At 40.7% G+C, this 20,899-nt stretch overlaps 1 protein-coding gene and 1 long non-coding RNA gene across 2 annotated transcripts in view; both read right to left on the reverse strand.

Moving 5' to 3' along the window:
- Nucleotides 1–3: 3 nt before the first annotated feature.
- Nucleotides 4–6,336, reverse strand: LOC143358529 (uncharacterized). The gene is made up of 2 exons (XR_013082960.1): nt 5,574–6,336; nt 4–5,509 (listed from the first exon to the last, which is right to left on the reverse strand). It is a non-coding gene; the product is annotated as an uncharacterized LOC143358529 (long non-coding RNA).
- LOC143358451 (uncharacterized) overlaps nt 6,333–20,899 on the reverse strand; it is a 255,773-nt gene continuing 241,206 nt past the window's right edge. The window contains exons 6-10 of the mRNA XM_076795620.1: nt 20,382–20,539; nt 19,559–19,693; nt 16,976–17,181; nt 10,589–10,810; nt 6,333–8,705 (exon numbers count right to left, since the gene is read on the reverse strand). Of these exons, the coding sequence (XP_076651735.1) occupies nt 8,610–8,705; nt 10,589–10,810; nt 16,976–17,181; nt 19,559–19,693; nt 20,382–20,539 (817 nt within the window). The 3' untranslated portion in view covers nt 6,333–8,609. The remainder of the gene's footprint in view (nt 8,706–10,588; nt 10,811–16,975; nt 17,182–19,558; nt 19,694–20,381; nt 20,540–20,899) is intronic.

Raw genomic sequence — 20,899 nt, forward strand, 5'->3', positions numbered from 1 at the left:
ACGTAAAAGGTATAGGTACGTTATATTGAAAATTCCATTGAAGAGGAGAGATCAATGATTTAATTACAATCGTTCTAGGGCTGCCGAAATTATCCGCAAATATTGTACTCCGAATTACGCTTAGCTCAATTATTGACGGAATCGTGCTGGAGGTCCTGTTGTCTCGGACTCGTACAAACACTCACGTCTTCAAACAGACACTACCGTTTGTATCTTAAAAACACACGCGAACACGCGCGCGTTCAAACAATAATAAACAATGATGGAAACACACGCAAGTGGTATCGGTGATGCTGCACTGCGTGTATTCGCGCATTCATATTTGAAAAACAGTAGCTTGAAAATTGCTCAACGAATTGGCTATTAACCGATCCCATGACACACGAAACTATTTTGCAATTTTCTAATTGAAAGTCCTCAGATTTACAACGAAGTAAAATAAATTTACATACTTTTGTTCTGTAGTATTTTCCATCTTCATGTTTCTTGAGACAAGGCTATGGAATATACTAAATTAATCGAACAAAATTTTGTAGAATTCAATGTTGATTTTTAATCTAGATCAGTGCAACCGTGTAGAATGTTAATCTCTGGCTGGAAAGTCATTACGTGTCTCATGGGAATTTTCTAATGACCTAGTCGGCCAACTTATCAACGAAGAATAGTATTCCCTTCCTACAACAACTTTGCTCGTTACTATACATTTAGAGAGAAGCGATGGTTCTCCGCATCATGTTCGCATAATCTACTTCTCACCACAAGCACAAGTATGTTTGACTATGTACAAAACTGGGGCCTTCGTGGGCCAGACAGAATGAAAATCAAGTTTTCACTTCATCTGAGCCCATTCGTGACTAAGACAACATAAATTATCAAACATTTAATAGTTCAACTCTTTCCTCTGGCTTGTCCCCACTCCCTCGGTAGTTTTGTAGAATCCGATTTATTAGCATTCAGTGTAATAATTAGAATGCGTACACTTAGTTTTTGTGATTGCATTAGAGAAAGCGGGACGATAGAGAGCTGAACGCACTATTTCTTCCGTAGCTCCGCCCAGGAGGCGGACAGAACCCCCACCACCTCGCGGCACTACCAATCGCGAGGCAGGGGGGCGTGCCCAATCAATAACGACCGCCCACTATGTCTCCAAATCGCGCGACGATTCAGAGGAAACGTCGTGTAACGAATTAAACCCGCATTTCTTTGCAATAGTCAACTTCTCAACTCGATACAGTATAGTTTGCAAACTCGGCGATGCGGTGAGAGTGATAACGCGATTAATCAGATCGGCAGAACACGCTCGTAGGGAGGGAACACTTTATTAACATAATAAACACATTCGATTCATGTTTATACAAATGAACCCAGGAAAATTGGCGTAAACATTTATGGTACACTGGCGTGTACCGCCCCCGTTGAATCGATTTCGATCCATCGTCACGCTCGCACGGTCTGCCTAGATCATCTCGCCTCGGTTATAACAATGATATTATAATATTACAATAATAGACGCACATAATAATTTATGTAAATAATACACGGCTACAATAATAAATACGTTAGCGAGACTGTTATACGACGAATCTCGTATCCGTTACCATGGGATCCTGTAAAGCTGTGTCTCTTATAACATAGAAATATGAAAATCGTTTATGGTACTTCTTACGAACCGGGTTCTTCGCACCTTGAAGCCGCAAAAAACTGTCGCGGATAAAACGAAAAGCAAATTATCCAAATAACATTCGCGCGGTACTACGGTGCCATAAACAGATAGCAGCACTTACGAAATTCGATCTTCACGCGACTCTAATTTCTTCCTCGTGAAATTCTCGCTTGATACATGAAGAAAATATTTCAACAATTTTGTCGCTTCAAGGTACGGAACAAATTGTCAGCGACAATCTCTATTATCCACACATCGCTCCTAACGAAATTCGCACACGTTGTTACAGACTATTCACGAAGGGTACTTGAACGAAACGAGGATCGAGAAGTTCGATGGTGTTTACAGCTCGCGAAAATGGACGAAGAAAGTTCTTTGCTGAACGTTCCATTAAACGTTTTCCTGTTATTCGTTGTCTTGGAATCGTTCATCCATTTTTGTTATTTTTCTTTCTCTGTCGTAGATTACCCTGTGCATAGAAGAGGGATAGGGAGATAGAAAGAGAGATAGATTGAGAGAGAGAGAGAGAGAGAGAGAGAGAGAGATAGAGAGAGAGAGATAGAGAGAGAATTGTAAACTGTCTGAACTCGGATATTAGCAGCCCTAGTCCTCCGTTCTCTTCCACCGCCTAATTATCATTGATCTTCGCGAATCGAGTCGAAGCGTTTTTCAAGCACTCGCGGCACGCGAGTATTACGAACTATTCATGCTTTATATCTGGCGGGTCCAGACGAGTGTCGGATAAGAGCGGAAACAGTTCACGACGTTCAATGATAATCCATTAGCTGCATAACTAATTCGTGGCCCTCGTAATAACTCAATTGCAATTGTTAATCCCAGTTTAGTACAACCTCCTGCAACTGGATGATAAAAATATAAAGCGCTACGGAATACCACGTTGCTCTATAAACAATGTATTCCACCGAGTATTCGTTTTATAATTCAATGGAGAAAGTGTTCTGGAGCCTAACACGTGCGCTACCACTTGTCAATCTGCATTAAACATGAAAACGTTACGTTAAATGTTCATCCTACCTCCTCCTACCTAAGTGCAGTACATGTATTACACTGCGGACTTTACGTATTTATAACAAAATTAATTAAAATCATTTAAAGAATTTAAAAATACCATGATGTTTAATTCAGAACAATTACTGTCTGTGCAGCGTTTGTATCCTGTCGTTGATGCAGACACTTTTCATGATGCTTAAGAATTCACAGTTTGGCCATTAACTTATTAAGCTGAAAAGTCAGATTATAGGACATTTCACTGTCTGAGATACCAATTGTTCGTTAATTCAATTGTTACCCGTTTTAGAACAGTTCGAAAGGTCAGAAACCATTGACTTTATTGCTACCAAAGCTATTTCTTGCAGTGAAGCCGCGTACTTGTAGACAAGGAAGCGGATTATTTACAACACTAGATTTGCAAGAGACGGTTTTAAGTGCGCAACTTTCGAGACAAAGTGGGAGATCCTATAAATTTAATGACAAAATTTATTCCTATAATTTCTCCCCACTTCCTCATGCTCGGCAGTCTTGTAAAATCCGATTTATTAGTTTTTAGGACAATAACTAACATTTGTATGACCAGTTTTCGTGGTTGGTTAAACAAAGCGCGACGATAAGGAGCTAAACGCACTATTTCTTCCGTAGCTCCGCCCAGAAGGCGGACGGAATCCCCACCACCTTGCGGCGCAGCCAATCGCGAGGCAGGGGGGCGTGGCGAATCAATGACGACCGCCCACTGTGTCCCCAAATCGCGCGACGATACAGAGGAAATGCCAGAGAGATTAATTCCAAAACTAGATTATAGTTCTTCTCACTGTCTTCGATACCAATTGTTCGTTAATTAAATTGTTACATTCAGTAAAGCTACATTCCGTAAAACGAAGTGAACCTGTAGGAAAATTATTTGCAAGATTAAAACGTACATTGATTATCTACAAAAAATGGACGAATACACGAGGACCACGAATTAATCAGCACAGCCAACGCAATTCCTTTGACGCGTACGAAAAGCGTGTTATAATACGTCGTTCGATGACTCGGCCGCGTCCGACTAACGATTCCTTCAATGAGACGGAAGCAACTGATCGGATATCAATTATACTCGGTACAATATCGCGCCTAGAATAATCGAATTTGATTCCGTTTCGATATCACAAAATAACTTATTTCTGCTCCTCGCCGAAGGGGTCAAGCGCATGGAGCAGCGATCAAACTATAATAGAACGTGTACTTTGTTGTTTTTTCTCTTTCTCATTCCGTTCGTATGGTTATGTGTGTGTGGGTGTCGGCTACCGTATGCTTCGCGCTCGGAGAGTAATTTTCTACGTGCAATTGAACGGAAACGGAAACGGGAATATGCAACGGGGCAAATTTTCGAGGAACATTGGGAGGGGTTGAAAGGCGGTGGGGCGGGTCCGTGCACAACGGGTTCGTGAACAATCGTAGTCGCAAACGAACGCGTCTAACGGAAGTTCGAACGGTTATAGAGTAAATGAATAAATAAAACTGGCGGAAGTAGCGGCACGGATCCCGAATCCCTCGTCAGAGCGTCGGGGACCCGTAGAAAACGAGGCTATTCTCGAAGTTCTCGAAGAGTTTCGGCTGCTGCGGCACCGGCTCGGATTAGTGCAACCGTGTCGTCCCCGGATTACCGACCGACTTGTCCTCGCCACTTTTTTTTTCACGGGCCTCTATTAGGTCCAAAAAACGAATTTGATGACTTTTCCGAAGGACGATTACGATCGTCTTGGATTAGATCGGTCCCCCGACATTTTGGCATTCTCAACCCTTAACTCTCGGGAGGTTATACCGGGGTCTCTCATGATCTCAACAAAATTTCTGTACACTAAAGGTATAAACACATCGCGTCAGGTGAGCTCACGCGAGTTTTCTCGCGACGTGATAGTAATACGTTTATATAAATTTTTTTGTTGTAAGTTTGTGAACATGTTTTAACATCTATTATACAAATGTACACGTTTCATTTGCCCCAAGGCTTGCATACGATCATGTTCCTTGCAAACAAATTTTGCATATATATGTGACTAATCATTGTACATTTAACATTTTCTTTTTAATACATTTTTCGACCTTGCACTGTTTAACGCTGAACCTACCAACACCAGTCGAATAACCGGTTTCAGATTTGTCACTATTTATTAAAATTATAGAAGTTCCATGACAAATGAATTTCTTTATTCAACCGCTGCGGATCTGTATGCACTTATGGCAAACTAATGAAATACAAGAAGGTATTTATGTGATTAACGAAATAGATTTTTCTCTGAAATCAATTCGAGGAAGATAAACAATGAAGAATGGAAATTGCATAAAGATCCATGGACTTTCTAAATTCCGATAAATACATTCTTAAATTCTGACTTCCGGTAGCTCTCGGTAGGTTCAGCGTCGGAGCTCCCCGGATAAGTGTTCAGAGATCCGTTGCACTAATCCGATCCTCGCCGCGTTGGAAACACGGCACATTGCAATGCAGTTAATTAATAAATAACGGTGTGAAGTACTCATCCATTTAAATTCGTTACTCCGAGAAATATGCTCGCGGCTGCTCGGAACGTGCAACGCTGTATGCGAGCGGCACGATCCGAGCTCGATCACTATGTTTGATCTCAAGTACGTACGTCGCCAGACGAAGCCAATATTGATTACGGGCGTTTTGTTTTCAGCACTTCGTTCGTCATCAATAATTCATCGTCGTACATTTTATTACTCTTCTGTTTTTTTGTCCTCTCTCGTTTTCCTTTCGTTTTAAACAGTTACGCTAGTGTTATTTTTTTTTTGTTGTTGGACGATGTTTGCCTCTGCGTTCGTAATTCGCTGGAGAAAAAAAGAATGAAATCGCACTCACACGTCATCAAAAATACACGTTTGATATGCTAACCATTTTGTCGCAATCGCAGTTCAACACGGGAAGAGTCCACGTTTTTCTTTTCCGTTTCCTCTTCTTCGTCGCCCTTCTTCTTCTTCATCATCATCTTCTTCTTCTTCATTAACTTCTTCTCCTTCAGCATTTATTCTTTTTTGCCATTTTCTTTCTTTTTTTTTGGGTTATTTTTCATTTTGTCGCATGTGTGACGATACAACTACGAGAAATCGGATTTATACGCCACGATGGATCTGATCTACCGTGGATGTCAAGTAACTTTTTACTTCTCGTCCCTTTTGTCTCGTGATCGGTTACCGTCACTGTCACTGTTTTCGGCTACTACTCGGATTAAAAGAGGTGTCTTAATGATACCGGTGGCGGTCGGCTCGGTGCTAAATCGGCTTCGATTCGGCGAATTTCCGTATCGATGCGATCACTAATAAAAAACCGTGGAGGATTTACTCAGGATCGAGGGATCCAAAGCGTTTCGGTTAAAACGTTGATTAATCCTTACGGAGAACGTAAACGGCCATCTTTACGCTAATCTAAGGGTTACGCGAATATTTCTAACGTTCAGAACGGCGATCATTGCGATTTTTGCTGCCCGGAGATTCGTGACGAATTTATTTACACATGTTCCAGCAGAAATTTGCAATACCTTGGAACAACGTTGCTCGAAAAACAGTCATAGAAAACGATTATATTCGCGAAAATTGTTTTGTTCGATTTCATACTAACAATTTTTATTCCATTTTTTATAGAAATAAAATGTGATTCATACATTATATATATTCTATTTTTTGTATATATTTTACTGTTTTTCTGAATTTTTTCTCGGCAGGATATGCTTTGTAATAATTTGTTCTTGAAATCGTTACGAGACGGTACCTTTTCTATATTAATTTATAATTATAAAAGAAAATGAAGTCCTGGTTATTAGACCTATTTTTGCACAGAAACGTTAATAATAAAATGCAAGAATCGCGCGTCGGCGCGAGATGTTAGAAGTTAAAAGAAGAAATCGCGAAAAAGCTGATGATTAATTAAGCAACGTTCTTCCGGCAAGGGAACGATATTTCCGTTTCCCGGTGCGAAACGCGCACCGCGGCTACATGCCCGGCAATCTACCTGCAATTTTCATAAAACGTTACCACAAACGGACGGCCTGGTTTTCACCTATTTCTCAACGACGCTAGAAAAAGAATCCATTAATGTTGCAGCCTACTTAAGAATCTCCGCGGCTGTCTACTTAAAAATCTTCCACCGTGCCACGAGCAGGAGTCGGACAAATCGCAGTCTCGAGCCATCCCGAAAACGTGTTTCACGCGAACCAAGATGGCGTGCCGGGTGCGGGTCACGGTTCCTCGAAAATTGATAAGAAACACGGCTACGGTACTATCACAGGACGAGAAGCACATCCCGAGTGCCGGTTCGAATCTAACTGAATAGTCTCGATCGCTTTGAAATGGCAAAAATGCACTTTGAACCCCGAATTAGAGAACTGGGAAACTGAATTCTGGGACCCGTATTTAATTATCAACCAATCATCTCATTAGTTAGGTGGAGAAGAATTAAAGAACTTTCTAATAGAACAATTCATAAAGTTTAGATTTTTTACGTTTATGCGGCATTTTTAAGTTAAACTTCACCTTGGCAACCCAGACATTTTTAACTTTTTACGATATAATTTTGTACACCTTGGCGAGAAAATGCCAGAAATCCAAATTTTAATGTGAGGAATCTGCTGGTCCAAAATTTACGCGTGTTTAAACCCAATTCATAATGATGAAAAATTTATCTTCCTCATGTTATATTTGGGGGGGGGGGGTGCAAGTCGCGCCGATTTCATATAACTACTAGATAAGGGTTGATATACAATTATTGCTTCGTGATCTCCTTTTGTCAAGCCACCATAATTTACTAGGAGGGTAATTATTGACAACAGAAGGTGGCATTTTATTTTAGTTCGAAAGATATTATCATTTGTATTTATTTCAGTTTAAGAGTTAATTTGAATGTTTTTGCTCGAATCTAGAGGAAATTTGTATGCACAATCAGTCTCGAAGTATTTAAATATGCATAAACGCCATTTTTACCTACGACCGAATTTTATCCAAGCAGATTCGAACCTTCCACGATCGCTCAGACCGCAAGGAGACAATTGTCTATTCGATACACTGAATCAGCGAGACCGTCGCGTATTCTGATTTCGGCAAAATTTAAATATTCCATTTCCACGCGGTTTAAATGGTATTCGAACGACCCGGAGCACGCGAGTCCAAACAGAAACACGGTTCCTTATTTCTGTCCGGCGATTTTACGGATTCCGTCCCGAAACGAAACGTTGGTTTCGATGTACGGTGGTCTCTAGCCTGCCGCCGGTAGCCAGTAATTTTCGGAGCGTTCGATCGGTCGGAATCTCGACCGACGAGAATCCTCGTGCCGTATATTCCTTAAACGTTATCGGAAGTCATTGCATTTGGCAGGGAAGAATTTTCGAAAACACGAGACCGGAACGCGTCCTGCATGACTGCGTGCCGCTGCGAACACTGGGAACCGGCGGCGAAAACCAGCTGGAAAATGATTAATCGTTTTCATTTGAATGGCGAGAACTAAAACAACAACAACAACAAAACGTTAACGCTTTTACTCCTAGCTCGAGCTAGGAAAGCGAAAAACGGAGGGAGAGAGAAAGAAAGAGTGGGAGAAAGGAAAATAGTATAGCTCGAACAAAGGTGAAACGCTTTAAATCATTCTCGTTCCGTGAATCCTCGGAACGGTTCGGGATCCGTCGATACTAAACTCGCCGAAATAGGTCCCAGATCTGGCACGGGACGACCCTGAATTATTTGTTAGGCATTTAAGCTATATACAGACGGGTTGTGTTATCCTTAAAGGAGATCGATATGTCTCGTTGGTGGCGTTGGTACAGGAATCCCCCGGACAAGGGCTTTTTTTTCGGGGGTTCGGGAATGGTTTCACGGGTTCTCGGGGAGGTTGGAGGGAGGGGGGAGGGGGAGACCGTGTTCCAATGACTAATTCTTTCTCGACTTATTCCTTCGCGGACAAGGATCCATTAGTCAACGCCATGACTGGGCCGGAACTTCCCCTCGAGTTCGTGTCAGAGTTGAGTTCCAAGGACGAGTCCTGCAACCGAGAAAACGTTGGATCTGTTGAGCGAGCAGCGTTTCGATAATTATTTTCGAAGTTCCTGGACCTTGGGATGGGATCCTGTCAATTATGGTCGCCGATAGTCGACGTTGCATTGACAGGAAAAAGTCATAAACTAATTTGACAGAATGAGGGCAAAAATGTCTTTGATATTGTTCTTGTAACAGGTCCTGTTAACCCTTCGAGGACGTCCGATTGTCTTTTTCTTTCTCGAGGTTATACGACGTTAACATAATCAAAATTCACGCTAAGGTGAATTAAAAAATATGTAAAAGAAAATTGTAAAGAGTTATTGTAAGTAAAGAAAAAGAATTGTAGGTAAAGAAAAATTGTTATAAAATTGTAAAGAGCATCCTCTTGTCAGGGTTAAAGAATTTCTACTCGGTTCGAATTTCTTCCAATTAATGTAGAAAATTTTTATTGTGTTTTATATTATTTATGATCACAAATAACAAGAGTCGTCGAAACCGCCAGAATTACTTTTCCATGTTCTAGGAACGCGCATGTATCGGGGACAGGACCGCGCGCGACAATCGCGAGAGCCATAACGCGTTTACGCGCGGAGATTACGCGGATACAACGGTTTCGCTGAGCCATTTGGCAACGATTGTCCCGGGTGAATACGAAACCGAAATGGCACGAAGTGGGAGGGGCCATTCGGGGTCCCATAGTGATTTATTCGCGGGAAGGAAGCCTCCTTCTAAGCTCGCGTTTCAACGCGCGGAAAATCGGCACGTCCCGAGGCTTTACGACTGCGCCGCCGACGGAAGTGATCATCGAATGATCGGTTTTAATGGCTATCCCGCGTACCAGTTCATTACGATGTCCACTATTCGGTCTGGCGGACGTGAGGCTCGAGATTAGGTTCCTATACTCGAACCGAAAAGATTGCACGTGACATCTTCGGTCTCGCAACGGGTCTGTGCTTGCGACTGAGACGGTGAGAATTTAAATAATTTCTAGAGAGATCGAAATACACGGTTTCGTTTTTCTTATAATTTCAGTAATCGTAAAATATGAAACCGGTCAGTTGACTGATAACGGTAGGTGTAGTGTTAAACAACAAAGTCACCTGAAGTCATAACATCACCTTGGCGACCCAGACATTTTTAACTTTTTACGATATAATTTTGTACATCTTGACGAGAAAATGCCAGAAACGAAGTTTCAAGGCGAGGAATTCACTGGTTCAAAAGTTATGCGTGTTTAAAGTTGAGCGATTACACTTTGTTCTGGGGCAAGCTGTCCACGAGAACCGACACTAGGCTTTTCGTTTATGCCACGGCGCAGCGGTTGCGCAGTGTTGCTTATCTAATAAAAACATATACGTATTATTGTAATTTATGTATTTGCAAGCTTTTACTTGCGGTGTGCCGCGGAATTGTCGAAAAAACGTTGGTGTGCCGTGGAAGATAAAAGGTTGCGGACCACTGATTTAGGCGACGCGTCGGTCAACTCGGAGAGGTGACTTCTGTTTAGACACATAAACTTGCAGTTACTTGCAGAATGAAGGGAAAGTCCATAGATATGAGCTCCGCGCTTAACGTGTTAAAATCGCTCAACTTTAGGCACGCATAACTTTTGAACCAGTCAGTTCCTCGCCTTAAAACTTCGATTTTGGGAATTGTCTCGTCTAGATGTACAGGATTGTATACTAAAAAGTTAAAATTTTCTGGGTTGCCAAGGTGAAGTTTCACCACGAAGTGGATAATAAAGTGAAAAATATAGAAATAACATAGCTAAATGTGTTTCGGTTAGACAACAGAGGGTTGCCTTGATGATTTGGGTTTTGTGGAACGTTAAATCTGTCGGGAGGAAAAGAGGATCCAGGAACAAGTGCGTGATCAAAAGCTACTCACAATGCTGAGGGCGTGCATGATACAAGCTTGCGTGGTGTTCTCGACGTGCATCAGTTCGTCGCATTCTTCGTGGTCCAGTCCGTTCACGTCAGATCGTATTTTAATCGGTGACAGAGCCGCCTCGTTGTCCGTTGATTTACCGCTGTCGGGGGACGGTATTAATTCGGGCACATCCAGATCTTCCTCTTCGGCGCGTTCTTCGCAGTCCGACGCTTTGGTCTCCTAATTAAACAAACGCAACAAACGCGATTATCTTTCCGTTCGCTCGGCCGTGAAACAACAGAGGAAAGTTTTATTATTAAATTATTAAATTGTATTTTAAATTAATATTATTATTAAAAACTGAAACGGCTGAAATGAACAGATTTTTTCATTCTTAAGCTACAAGGTATTATCTAAAACGAAGCGTTGAATATTCAAGAAATTCGATCATTCGTGGAAATGGCATTCGAATCGGAAAAAATCGCTTTCCGCCGCTGGAAAATCAACTTGAGACATCAAAAAAGTCCCATTTCAGATAATACCTTCTAATTTGAGAATAAAAAAATTTTCATTCCATTTCGTACCAAGTGGTTGTTGTAAATTGTACGTATGCACAAGTTGTGATATCTGATTTTAATATTTTGTTTGTATGTTACTAGTTGTTCACTGATTCATAGTTTGTTGAAATTACGAAACGGGAAAGGTTGTTCAACCGTTTTGTGAAACCGTAAGTCAATAAAATAATTTAATTCTGACGTCCACATTGTTTCCAGATTATACCTGCTATTTGAAACCCCCGCCGACGTAATTTAATTCGCGGTAAGTCGATGGGATTGACTGGACACAATACGGGACCTAAAAATATCGGGAAGTAATCGATGTGACCAGACAATCGAACGTGCCAGCTTGACCTATCTTATTTTTCTTTCCGCGACGAAATGATGGGGATAGTTGATGGCACTGTTCCGGCGACGCATGTCATCCCGGTGATAAGTTAAACGGTGTGCTCCTGCATACTTCTCCGCTCATTTTTATCCAGCTCGGCTGACCGAAGCAAACCTCTTCCACGTTTTATTTCCCTTTCTGCGCAACGTTTATTAGCATTAACTGCACCATGTTCCATCAGCGTTTCGACACTTCATCGCGTATTCTCCAAGAAGAGCTTTCCTCTCTTTCAAACACTTTTGAAATGAATTTTTTCCTTACGCACATTCTCAAATTAAAAGCAAAGTAAAATGTAGCTGTTAATGAATCATCTTAGTTTTTCTTTCTAAGGAAATGCCCTCAGTACAAATTGCAACATTATACAGCATAAATATACTCGTCCTTCTTATATTTAGATCATTTATTTTCGTCCTACTGTATTTATTGAAATGGTTACCAGCTATATTTTTAATATGTTTAATTTGTTCTATCAACACAAAAATCCTCGGAAGCATTTTTTTTTATTTACAATATTTGTTTTCATGCGTCTGTAACTATTGGAATTTTTGTTCATTATTAAACGATATCGAATCATATTCTTTTTTAATTCACTGTTGGGTGTGTCAGACAATTTCCCATTCGTACATTCACAGTTTTCCGTTCCATCGATTTTTCGCTACGAGTTTCACTCGGGGATAAATAAAACTACAAAAAAAAAAGACGTTAAAAAAAGCGTCAATACTCGATGCAACTTGATGTGACAGTTTGCTATGAATTATTTCGTGGCCGAGGGAATCGATGCTTTAATTTTAGAGACCAGAGCCGAGCAACTGGACGGCCCACGGGGCTGCACACTGTTTCTTTCCCAGTAGAGTCGCCAGATGAGGGGAGGGAGCACGAATCGAGGGGAAAAAGTTCCCTCTCTCTGCCAGTACTGGAGTATGCACGACAGAGACGGAACGCGTCACGTGACTAGGTCGCGGCGGAAGAGTGGGGAATAACGCGGTAGAAGGGGAAGTTAGAGTGGGGGAACAAGTCTTGATCTGGCGATTCCGGTTCGCAGTGCCTACCAGCGTCTCCCACGATTCGACTGGTATCTTATGAAAGAAATAACGTGCAGCCAGGTATGGTGCTGAAGAGTAGGAGAACCGCGAAACTAATGGTGGGGATAGCACAGCGACGGCGGGGGAGAAGTTGCTCGGCTCTGCTATAAACGCTCATGTTACAGACTAGACAGGTGCTTGGTGAGAAAAGTTTAATATTAATATCATGCATAAAGAGAAAGCTTACACTTCATTTCCAACTGTCCATTAACAGAATTTAGCAAAGAGGACCGTGTTAAAGTGTTCAAAAAAATGTTTCAACCATAAAAATTTTAGCAACAAGGCGGAATAAAATAGACTGCATAAATTTTGGTAATGCTTGTATGAAATGCACCGAATAAAAAAGAAAACCGTTACAACGTGTACAAAGGAATCCTTTCCGAGCTCTTTAATAAATATTTAATATCGACTATGTGCCTCGCGAGGAAGCATAACAGCTTCATCTCCATTAGCTCGCGTTTCCTCGACGCTACGATTTTCATGCCGCACATGTTTACCCGCGCAATCGATCAAGGCACAAAAAGAGATCGACGAAGTTAATTTATTTAACAGCCAGCCGGTTTCCCCAGACTGCGGGAACGGCATCCGAAAGGACGGTATTTAATACGGTTATTGCTCGTTACGATTACGTCGGTGGAACTTAGGCAAATTTACATTTTTACCGACAAATTCAGCGAAACTTAAATTTACTTTCCTCTGGCAAATAGCATCCGGTCAATTAAAAGGGGAATGAAGCGCAATTAAAGTTGATTGCGGTTCGCGTTTCATCATTTTTTTGAGGATTTTTATACGCGATGCGCGAAGATCCGTCGGTTCTGCGTAATTACACTGCGGATACCTGTTAGTGGCAATATTAACGTGTGAGGTCCAGCAAAATACAAATTTCAACAAATACGGGACTGAAATAATTTCTTTTATTTAATTAAAATGTTCATTAACGTTATGAGCTTCCATATAATCCTCACTTTCCATGATTTTATGCATATTTGGTTGCTTATTGACAATGTTAATGCACGAAATCCAGTGAAATACAAATTATAACAAATAATTTCTTTTATCAAATTAATATGTTCGTTAATGTTATGGACCTCTACATGAAATCGTTATTTTCCATGATTTTATCCATATTTGGTTGTAATTAGACTGCGTATGCACTTATTGGCAATGCAACTGCACCGAGTCCAGCAAAATACAAATTTCAATAAATTCGAGATTGAATTACTTTCTTTATAACTGCTATAATATTTTCATTTAATAACCGCTGTATGTAAAATCCGCAGTCCAACTAAAATTACTATTTCTACAAAAATTGCAATCAAATAAAAATACGGTTACTATATGAAAGATGTTAAGGACCAGATAAAGTAAAAATGTGAATGTATTGCGATTTTAAGAAAATTGTGACTGGTACAAATCCGTGAAATCCGCAGCCCAATTAAAATTAATACAGCGTTCGATATCATCGGATCTGAAGATATAGCAGGGAAAAGGTTTTCGAACCCCGAAACTCGAAATAATGGGGCAACCGTTTCTCGATAGCTCGATCCGTATACCTTGTTTCCGCCCTGGAGTTGACATATCGACAGAGAAACATATGATGAAGTAATATTTTCCCAAGGTGAACGCCGTTCCCTACGACGACAGGATTTCATTCTTTCGTTGGGGAGTTTTGTCCCGCTAGTTCGTAGACCGTGTCTTAAACGTCGAGTCGCTTGACGATATTACTACAACTCGTAGTATCTCGTAGTAAAAATGTAATTACCTTCTCGTTCTACAACTTTTTCGGCAAAGATATTGTACCGTCGCTATAAACTTTCTGCAAAATGGTTTTTCTTCAAAATATCTTCCAATGTCTATTCCTATGGATGTGACATTATTAAATATTTCCCAGACAATTCTTCCCTCAATTCTTCTTTTAATAATAAACCGATTTCTCCAGTGTCTTTTCTAAGGTGGATTCGATTACTTGAACTTATATAGTCTCTTCGTTCGTTTATGGTTCTGTGTTTATAAAATATATCATGGGGAGTATAAACGTATCTGCGGTATGAAGTTATGGGACTACGTAAATTTACTGGTAGGCACCGTTGTTATTACCTTTTCCAAGATTTTCCCAGAAAAATGAGCAGACCAAATGAAGTGATTTAGGACACTTAAAGGATTTAAAAACACTGTTGTATTATTTTCCACTCCGTAAAATAATTTAAAAAACAACTGAAAATGTACGTCCAGTATCTTACAATTAATATTGAAAGAACCCACAAAAAACCAAGAAATGAAAATGGTTGTCATTGTCAAATACCATTTCAGAAAAACTAAGAAATATGTAAAATTGACAGAAAAAGTGTGCAAGAATTAAAGAGGAAAATACAGCGTTGATTGGCTTAAAAATTACCATGGTCCACTAAATGATGATTTGTTTCCAACTTCCCCCCGCGGCCACGTTCGTTACGAGTGGAAGCTCGATGCGATTATTCCGAAAATGAAAAGAGTTATACAGATTTTATTTATGGGACCATAAGCTCGACGATCCTCCCCAGTATCTAAGCATAAAATTCCCGGCGATAATGTCTTTTATACACCGCTCTCTCACATCAGGTTGTAACACCGTCGGGCGTGTGATCAACTGCGGCAATAAACCGAGAAGTCATTCGCAGGTTATTGCGTTAAGAATAAGAGTTCTGCCCCCCCCCCCTCCCATGGAAAAAAAACTTGGAATTCTATCTACAAAGTTTTTCATCGCGCAGGCATTACAACACGTCGAAGCAATCTCCTCGATCCGTGAATATTTTAAAACGCGTTACGCAGAGAATTCGCCGAGTACATTTCGCGAGAAATAAACTTTTCGAGAGTTACTTCGGTTTCCAGAAAAGTTTCAAACCAATTCCCGTTAAGGGGCCATTCCAAAAAAAAAAAAAAATTCAATTGTTTTTGTTCGTATATCGAAAGCATAGCACTTTGAAAATATCCCAGTTGCTCATCCAAGTTGCAAGTTGAAATATAGTTTTTTTCTTCTAATTTTTTACAGTCTACTACAGACAATAAGTCCGAAATAAAGCAAAACGAACTTTCTTTAGTTTTCAATATTTCGCTTTCCTGTTTCTACTGACCACAGGTTGAGGCATACTAAGTACTAATAAAATGAATCTTTTTGTTTCAGATAAGCAGAACGACTCAGATTATGGCAACCATTGAACCATAAACCAGCCATCAACGTTTCTTCCCACAGGCGAGTTTGACGCGATCCACTGCAGCCAAATGTAATTAATCTCGAACGAAAAAATGTGTGATCAAGGGCAAGTAAGTACACTGGAGTAAAGTTTACGTTGATAACTCTTACCGAATTGTTGTAAAAAAATTACTTTCTTGTGCTCGAGAGGTCTACCGATTTGTCGTGCGTGATTTTCTGTGAGGTATCCGAGGTGAGATCAGTTTGAAGCAAAACGAATGTTCTCCTTCGCGGAGGATAATCGAAAACAAAGGTTCCCGTCGTCTCGGATTGCGAACTGCTACGGGGGCGACATGCAGAAATGAATTTTTCTATTACGCAAATCGAAGCGAGCACGACTCGGCCGTGCTTTTATCGGGGTCAGATCTAAAGAATTAAAGCTACTCGAGTATAGCCGGGCGTCTTACTTTATTTTCGAACCCTTTCAGCCGGGCTCGTTCTGATAAGATCGTTCAGTCATCGTTCGCTACTCCTCGCTTTTTGGCCAACAAAACTAACGAAATAGAAAATCCGTCGGATCGGAATTACTTTTCCATTGAGCAGGGAATAGCAACGGCAAATAACAATAGTAATTATCTTTATCAGCAGAATCAGAATTCGTCTACAGAAAATAAATATTTCACACGTAATTTGAATGGTATTGTGTGATCAGTAGACTACGCGGTTGATGACAAATATGCGTGGATCAAATTCAAAACGGTGGAAAAATTTAAAGAATTACAAAATGCTATCCTATTCTTTCCAACTCTGTAAAGTCGTCAAGCGAAGAAGTGAATTTCATAGCTCCCGTACTTTTCAATTTATATTATAAAAATCCGCGGTCTACTTATCACTGTTATTTTTCGTACAGCTACATATTTTGTTGTCCCACCGCATCGCGTAGCTCGCGAAGAAATAGATTCAAATACGCGTGCTATAATGTGACCTTCAAATCACCTTGAACTCCAAAAAATGACTAAATTCTGCATTTCATATTATTCCATTTTAAATTCTATTCCTTGCACGAGACAGCCTGTATAAGTTGAATTTTTTGAATTGTAAATAGAAGCACGTTCTAGCATAAATAGTTGGCAAGTTTCTTCGAGAGGATGAGAGAAAGAGAGAGAGATAGAGAGAGAGAGGGAGCGAGAGAGGAGAAGAGAGATATACCTGAAAATCTTGCGGTGACGGTGATGATTCTTTCTGATGCTGGTTTGGACTGTGCGGCGGGCTAGGCGCGGATCGTGGACTCTGAGGTCGAGTTCCCAGCTCGTAAATGTTGATCATGTGAGCTGCCTGAGCGTGAACCATCAGTTCCCATGCTGAGGGAAAGGATACCTTGCACAGAACGCAGAGCAGAGCTGTCGTGGAATCCCCTTTGGACATAAAATTCCAGGTTCATAACAAAGCTCCTATCCCAAAACGCAATAATTATTAAAGAAAACCGCGCGCTCGCATCGTAACTCCCAATTCTCCTGCTGCTCTTGCTAATTGAAACGTCAGAAATAGTCGACGAGTCCCTAACACACCTGCAAGACTGTTTTCTTGATTCTGATTTTTTTCAACGTTCAAGATGCATCAGGTAATTCCACAAGCATGATTCAAATCAGTAGAATGCGTGGTAATTAAGTTGAATGTCCGTCTCGACCAGGCTGGGGCGTCAACGAAATAAATTATTTGCAAAATAATCGTTAAGATTATCCTATTTGGATACATATTATTTCAAATAGTCGTATGTTAGTTTGTTTGAACAGCTGAATAATATTTTTAAAATTGTTTCATTTTTTATTCGATCAAGTAATTCGCACTCTCCGAAATTATATTTATTTCCTGTACTAAAGAACAATTTTAAGAGCGAATGCAGAAAAATTTTAATCGTTAGAATTTCATAATTAATTTAATTACTTGAATAACCTCTTCTTGAGGTGAAGTTATTTAGTATTTCATATGAACAATGTAATTGAAGTGAAATATTATTCAAAGAAAATATTATTAAACGCGAAATACAGTACTGAGAAAATGATGAAACACTATAAAGCCAAGATTTGATTTGAGAATTTGATCATCTTAATGCAGACTGATCAGTTTTTGCAACTGACTCTAATAATTTGATCAACCCGCCGTAATTGTGACTGCGTACAGACATATGTAGAACGAGCATTTTGAAATCTGGTTTTACAGACGAGTGGAGGAATTGTATTCTGACCATTTATAAACTACGTAAATGTCTGTCCTACTTACGCGGATCACTCATACTTCAAAATAAATTACGAATGATTTCTCAATATGGCTTCTTAACCTATTGTCTCGCAGCATCGATATGACATTTAAAGCACATTATTCTATTATTCTCGTTCTTTTACCTACCATCGAGCTAACGAATAATTGACGAGGGCAGGAAAGTCAATCAATCAAGTCTATCTTTTTCTCACTTCTTCCAGAAAGTAAGCTCATTTTCATCGACGAATCCGTAGTTTATCGAAACGAACTATACATCACAAACTATCGATTCCGTTCACTCATTTATCATTATTAGGCTGCAGATCTTTATGTAAAATAAACTTTACACCTCTCTTTACATTCTTAAATTTAAATTTTGTTTAATCCTTTCAATGTTCTAGATTTCTTCCATTCATTTTTGTCGTAAATACATAAAATCCACAGTCTAATCGTTACTAAACCTTTCGCATCTTTATGCAACCACTTTTTGCATTTCTAGGCAAATTCCAAAATTCACAACAGCTAAATTAAAGGAAAAAATTGTTTTCCTTTAAAAAGGAATAACTTCTTTAAAATAGTATTATAGCAAACGACTTGGAACTTGTTGAGATATTAGAGGAATTTAGTGACCATTTTTAAACAAATTTTATTTAGCAACGATTCTTAACTCCGCACACTTGGGATTTATACAAATCGCAGTTTCTCTTTACCAGCTTTAATCATTTAATTAATCACGTTTGGCAACATACTTAGATCTACGAAAGGCATGTTTTGAATTTTCATTCCCGACTCAGATAGAAAAGTTGACGCACATTATTTAATAAACTAAATTAAAATGAAATTTATTAATCGTTGTAACATTTCGGAGAAACGTTTGGCATAATTTTAAAAAAGTTATCCCTTTTTAAACGATGCGAATATCCGCTACCGTAATTGAGAAGCACGAGAAGCGTAAAGACCCGCAGCAGTTTCCTTGTCGCGGTGATTCCAGCGAAATTCTCGCGATCGAAATTTTTTCCGGCACGGAAATCAAATCACAGAAATGGCAAACAACCGGAAGCGACACCGCGGCTCTTCCAGGCAAATTCGACGGCCGTTCCCGGAACGGTTCCCCAAATTCGATTCCTCCGTCCTAAACAAACCGCTAAGCGTTCCGGTGCACGGCAACGCAGCTGCGTTTTCGGATAAAATGCCAAAATGCAATTCCGCCCGGGCGTGAGGCAAGGCGATCGTAACGCGCGTCGGGGAACCGGGCACGAATTCCATTTTTACACCTGCTCCGTTCGCCGCGTCGACGATAACGCGATAGGCAACAACGAAAGAAAGCCGGTGGGTATTCCAGTGTCTCGATCGCGTAGAAAGCCAGACTTGTTTATTGGAAAATTTCTTAAAAGCCGCGGAGAGCACGCGTGCGAGATCGCGGCTCGATCGGATCGATTCGGGGCACGATATCCTGTCGATCCTGCGACAGGACTCGAGGCTAACTTCTTCTTCTTCTTCCTCTTCTTCTACCTCTACTTTGAATGTACCTACTTGGAGCTGCTCCGTTGAAGGTGTGACATTTACATGTGAACCGCAGCTTGCAGTAATTCCGTTTGTGTTCGAGCAGCTCCCCCAGATCTGTAAACATCTCCCTGCAGTTGCCGCAGATCAGTATGTCCGGGTTGCCTGGAACAGAGGACCGCGAACAATGTTTGATTAGCAGCATCGTGGCTTTGTTCCGATTCGTTACATTGAGCGATTGAATTTATTTTTCTGCTCTAACCCTTACGTCAATATGACAAATTTTCTACGGTACTCAATCTCTCTTACGTCTAGAATATGATCGAATCCGTGTTCATCCAAGAATATAAAATAGGCTGAACTTCACTTTCTGGGACGAAAAATTTTTAACTTTCTTTTAAAAAATCCTGTAGATCTTGGCGAGAGAATGCCGAAAATCGAAGTTTTAACGCGAGGAATTCAATGGTTCAAAAGATATGCGTGTCTAAAGATGCGCGATTTTAAGCGTTTTCGACAGGTAAGAAAAAGTTAAACATCATTGGTTCCAGAGGGTGAGGTTTAACCTACAAAAAGTGGCAATTATTTTGCTATTTGTCAGCGGAAATACTAAAGCTTTAAAAAGCAATTAACAGTGTGTAACCCGTCACACAAGGGTTAACAGATGCCCATTGTTACCTATAATTTCTCGTGGATGACCTACAAGCCAAACAGCATTTTCTCGGTCTCAATTGTTACGATTCATTCCGTCGACAACGCGTGGAAAAGTCAACCGTGGCAAAATAGGTCAGTGTCATTTATTTTTCGCGAGCCCCCGAAGAGTGCCGGGGCTATGAACCACCGTTGCCATACTCACTGTACACTTTCAGCTGGTTCAGGTCCGGGACGGTGGCTGTGTTTGCAGCTGGTTGTTGTTTCTGTTGCTTCGGATGCTGCGACCGAGTAGGCGGCATCAAACGGGGTCTCTTCAGCGGCGGGGCCAAACGGGGTGGAAAAGCAGTCGAGGCGTAGTAACTGAAAATAAACCGGGTCTCGGTTCAGCCTGGAAATACTACGGGAGGAGTATTTGAATAATTGTTCAAAAGGCCGGATCCACGCACTCGGCTTCGCCGTTCGATGGGGACCTGTTGTTTCTGACATTCCTGGTCGGTTGAAGAAGCGATCCGACCACCGAGCGTTCGCTTTCGGTATAGTCGTTCCAGATGGAATCGACGGTCGAGCCATCTTCTCGGGGTCTGGGACAGAGGGGCCGACTACGTCATCATCGACGCGTGTGCGTCGTGCGTGGAGCCGGGCGTAATCCGACTTGTTTACGTTTACGTGTGCCTCGCGTTCCGACCTTGAGGTGGATTTTCGCGCGACAGTCAGAAGGTG

Source organism: Halictus rubicundus, chromosome 1, assembly GCF_050948215.1.
Source record: "Halictus rubicundus isolate RS-2024b chromosome 1, iyHalRubi1_principal, whole genome shotgun sequence".
In the NCBI taxonomy this organism is placed as follows: domain Eukaryota; kingdom Metazoa; phylum Arthropoda; class Insecta; order Hymenoptera; family Halictidae; genus Halictus; species Halictus rubicundus.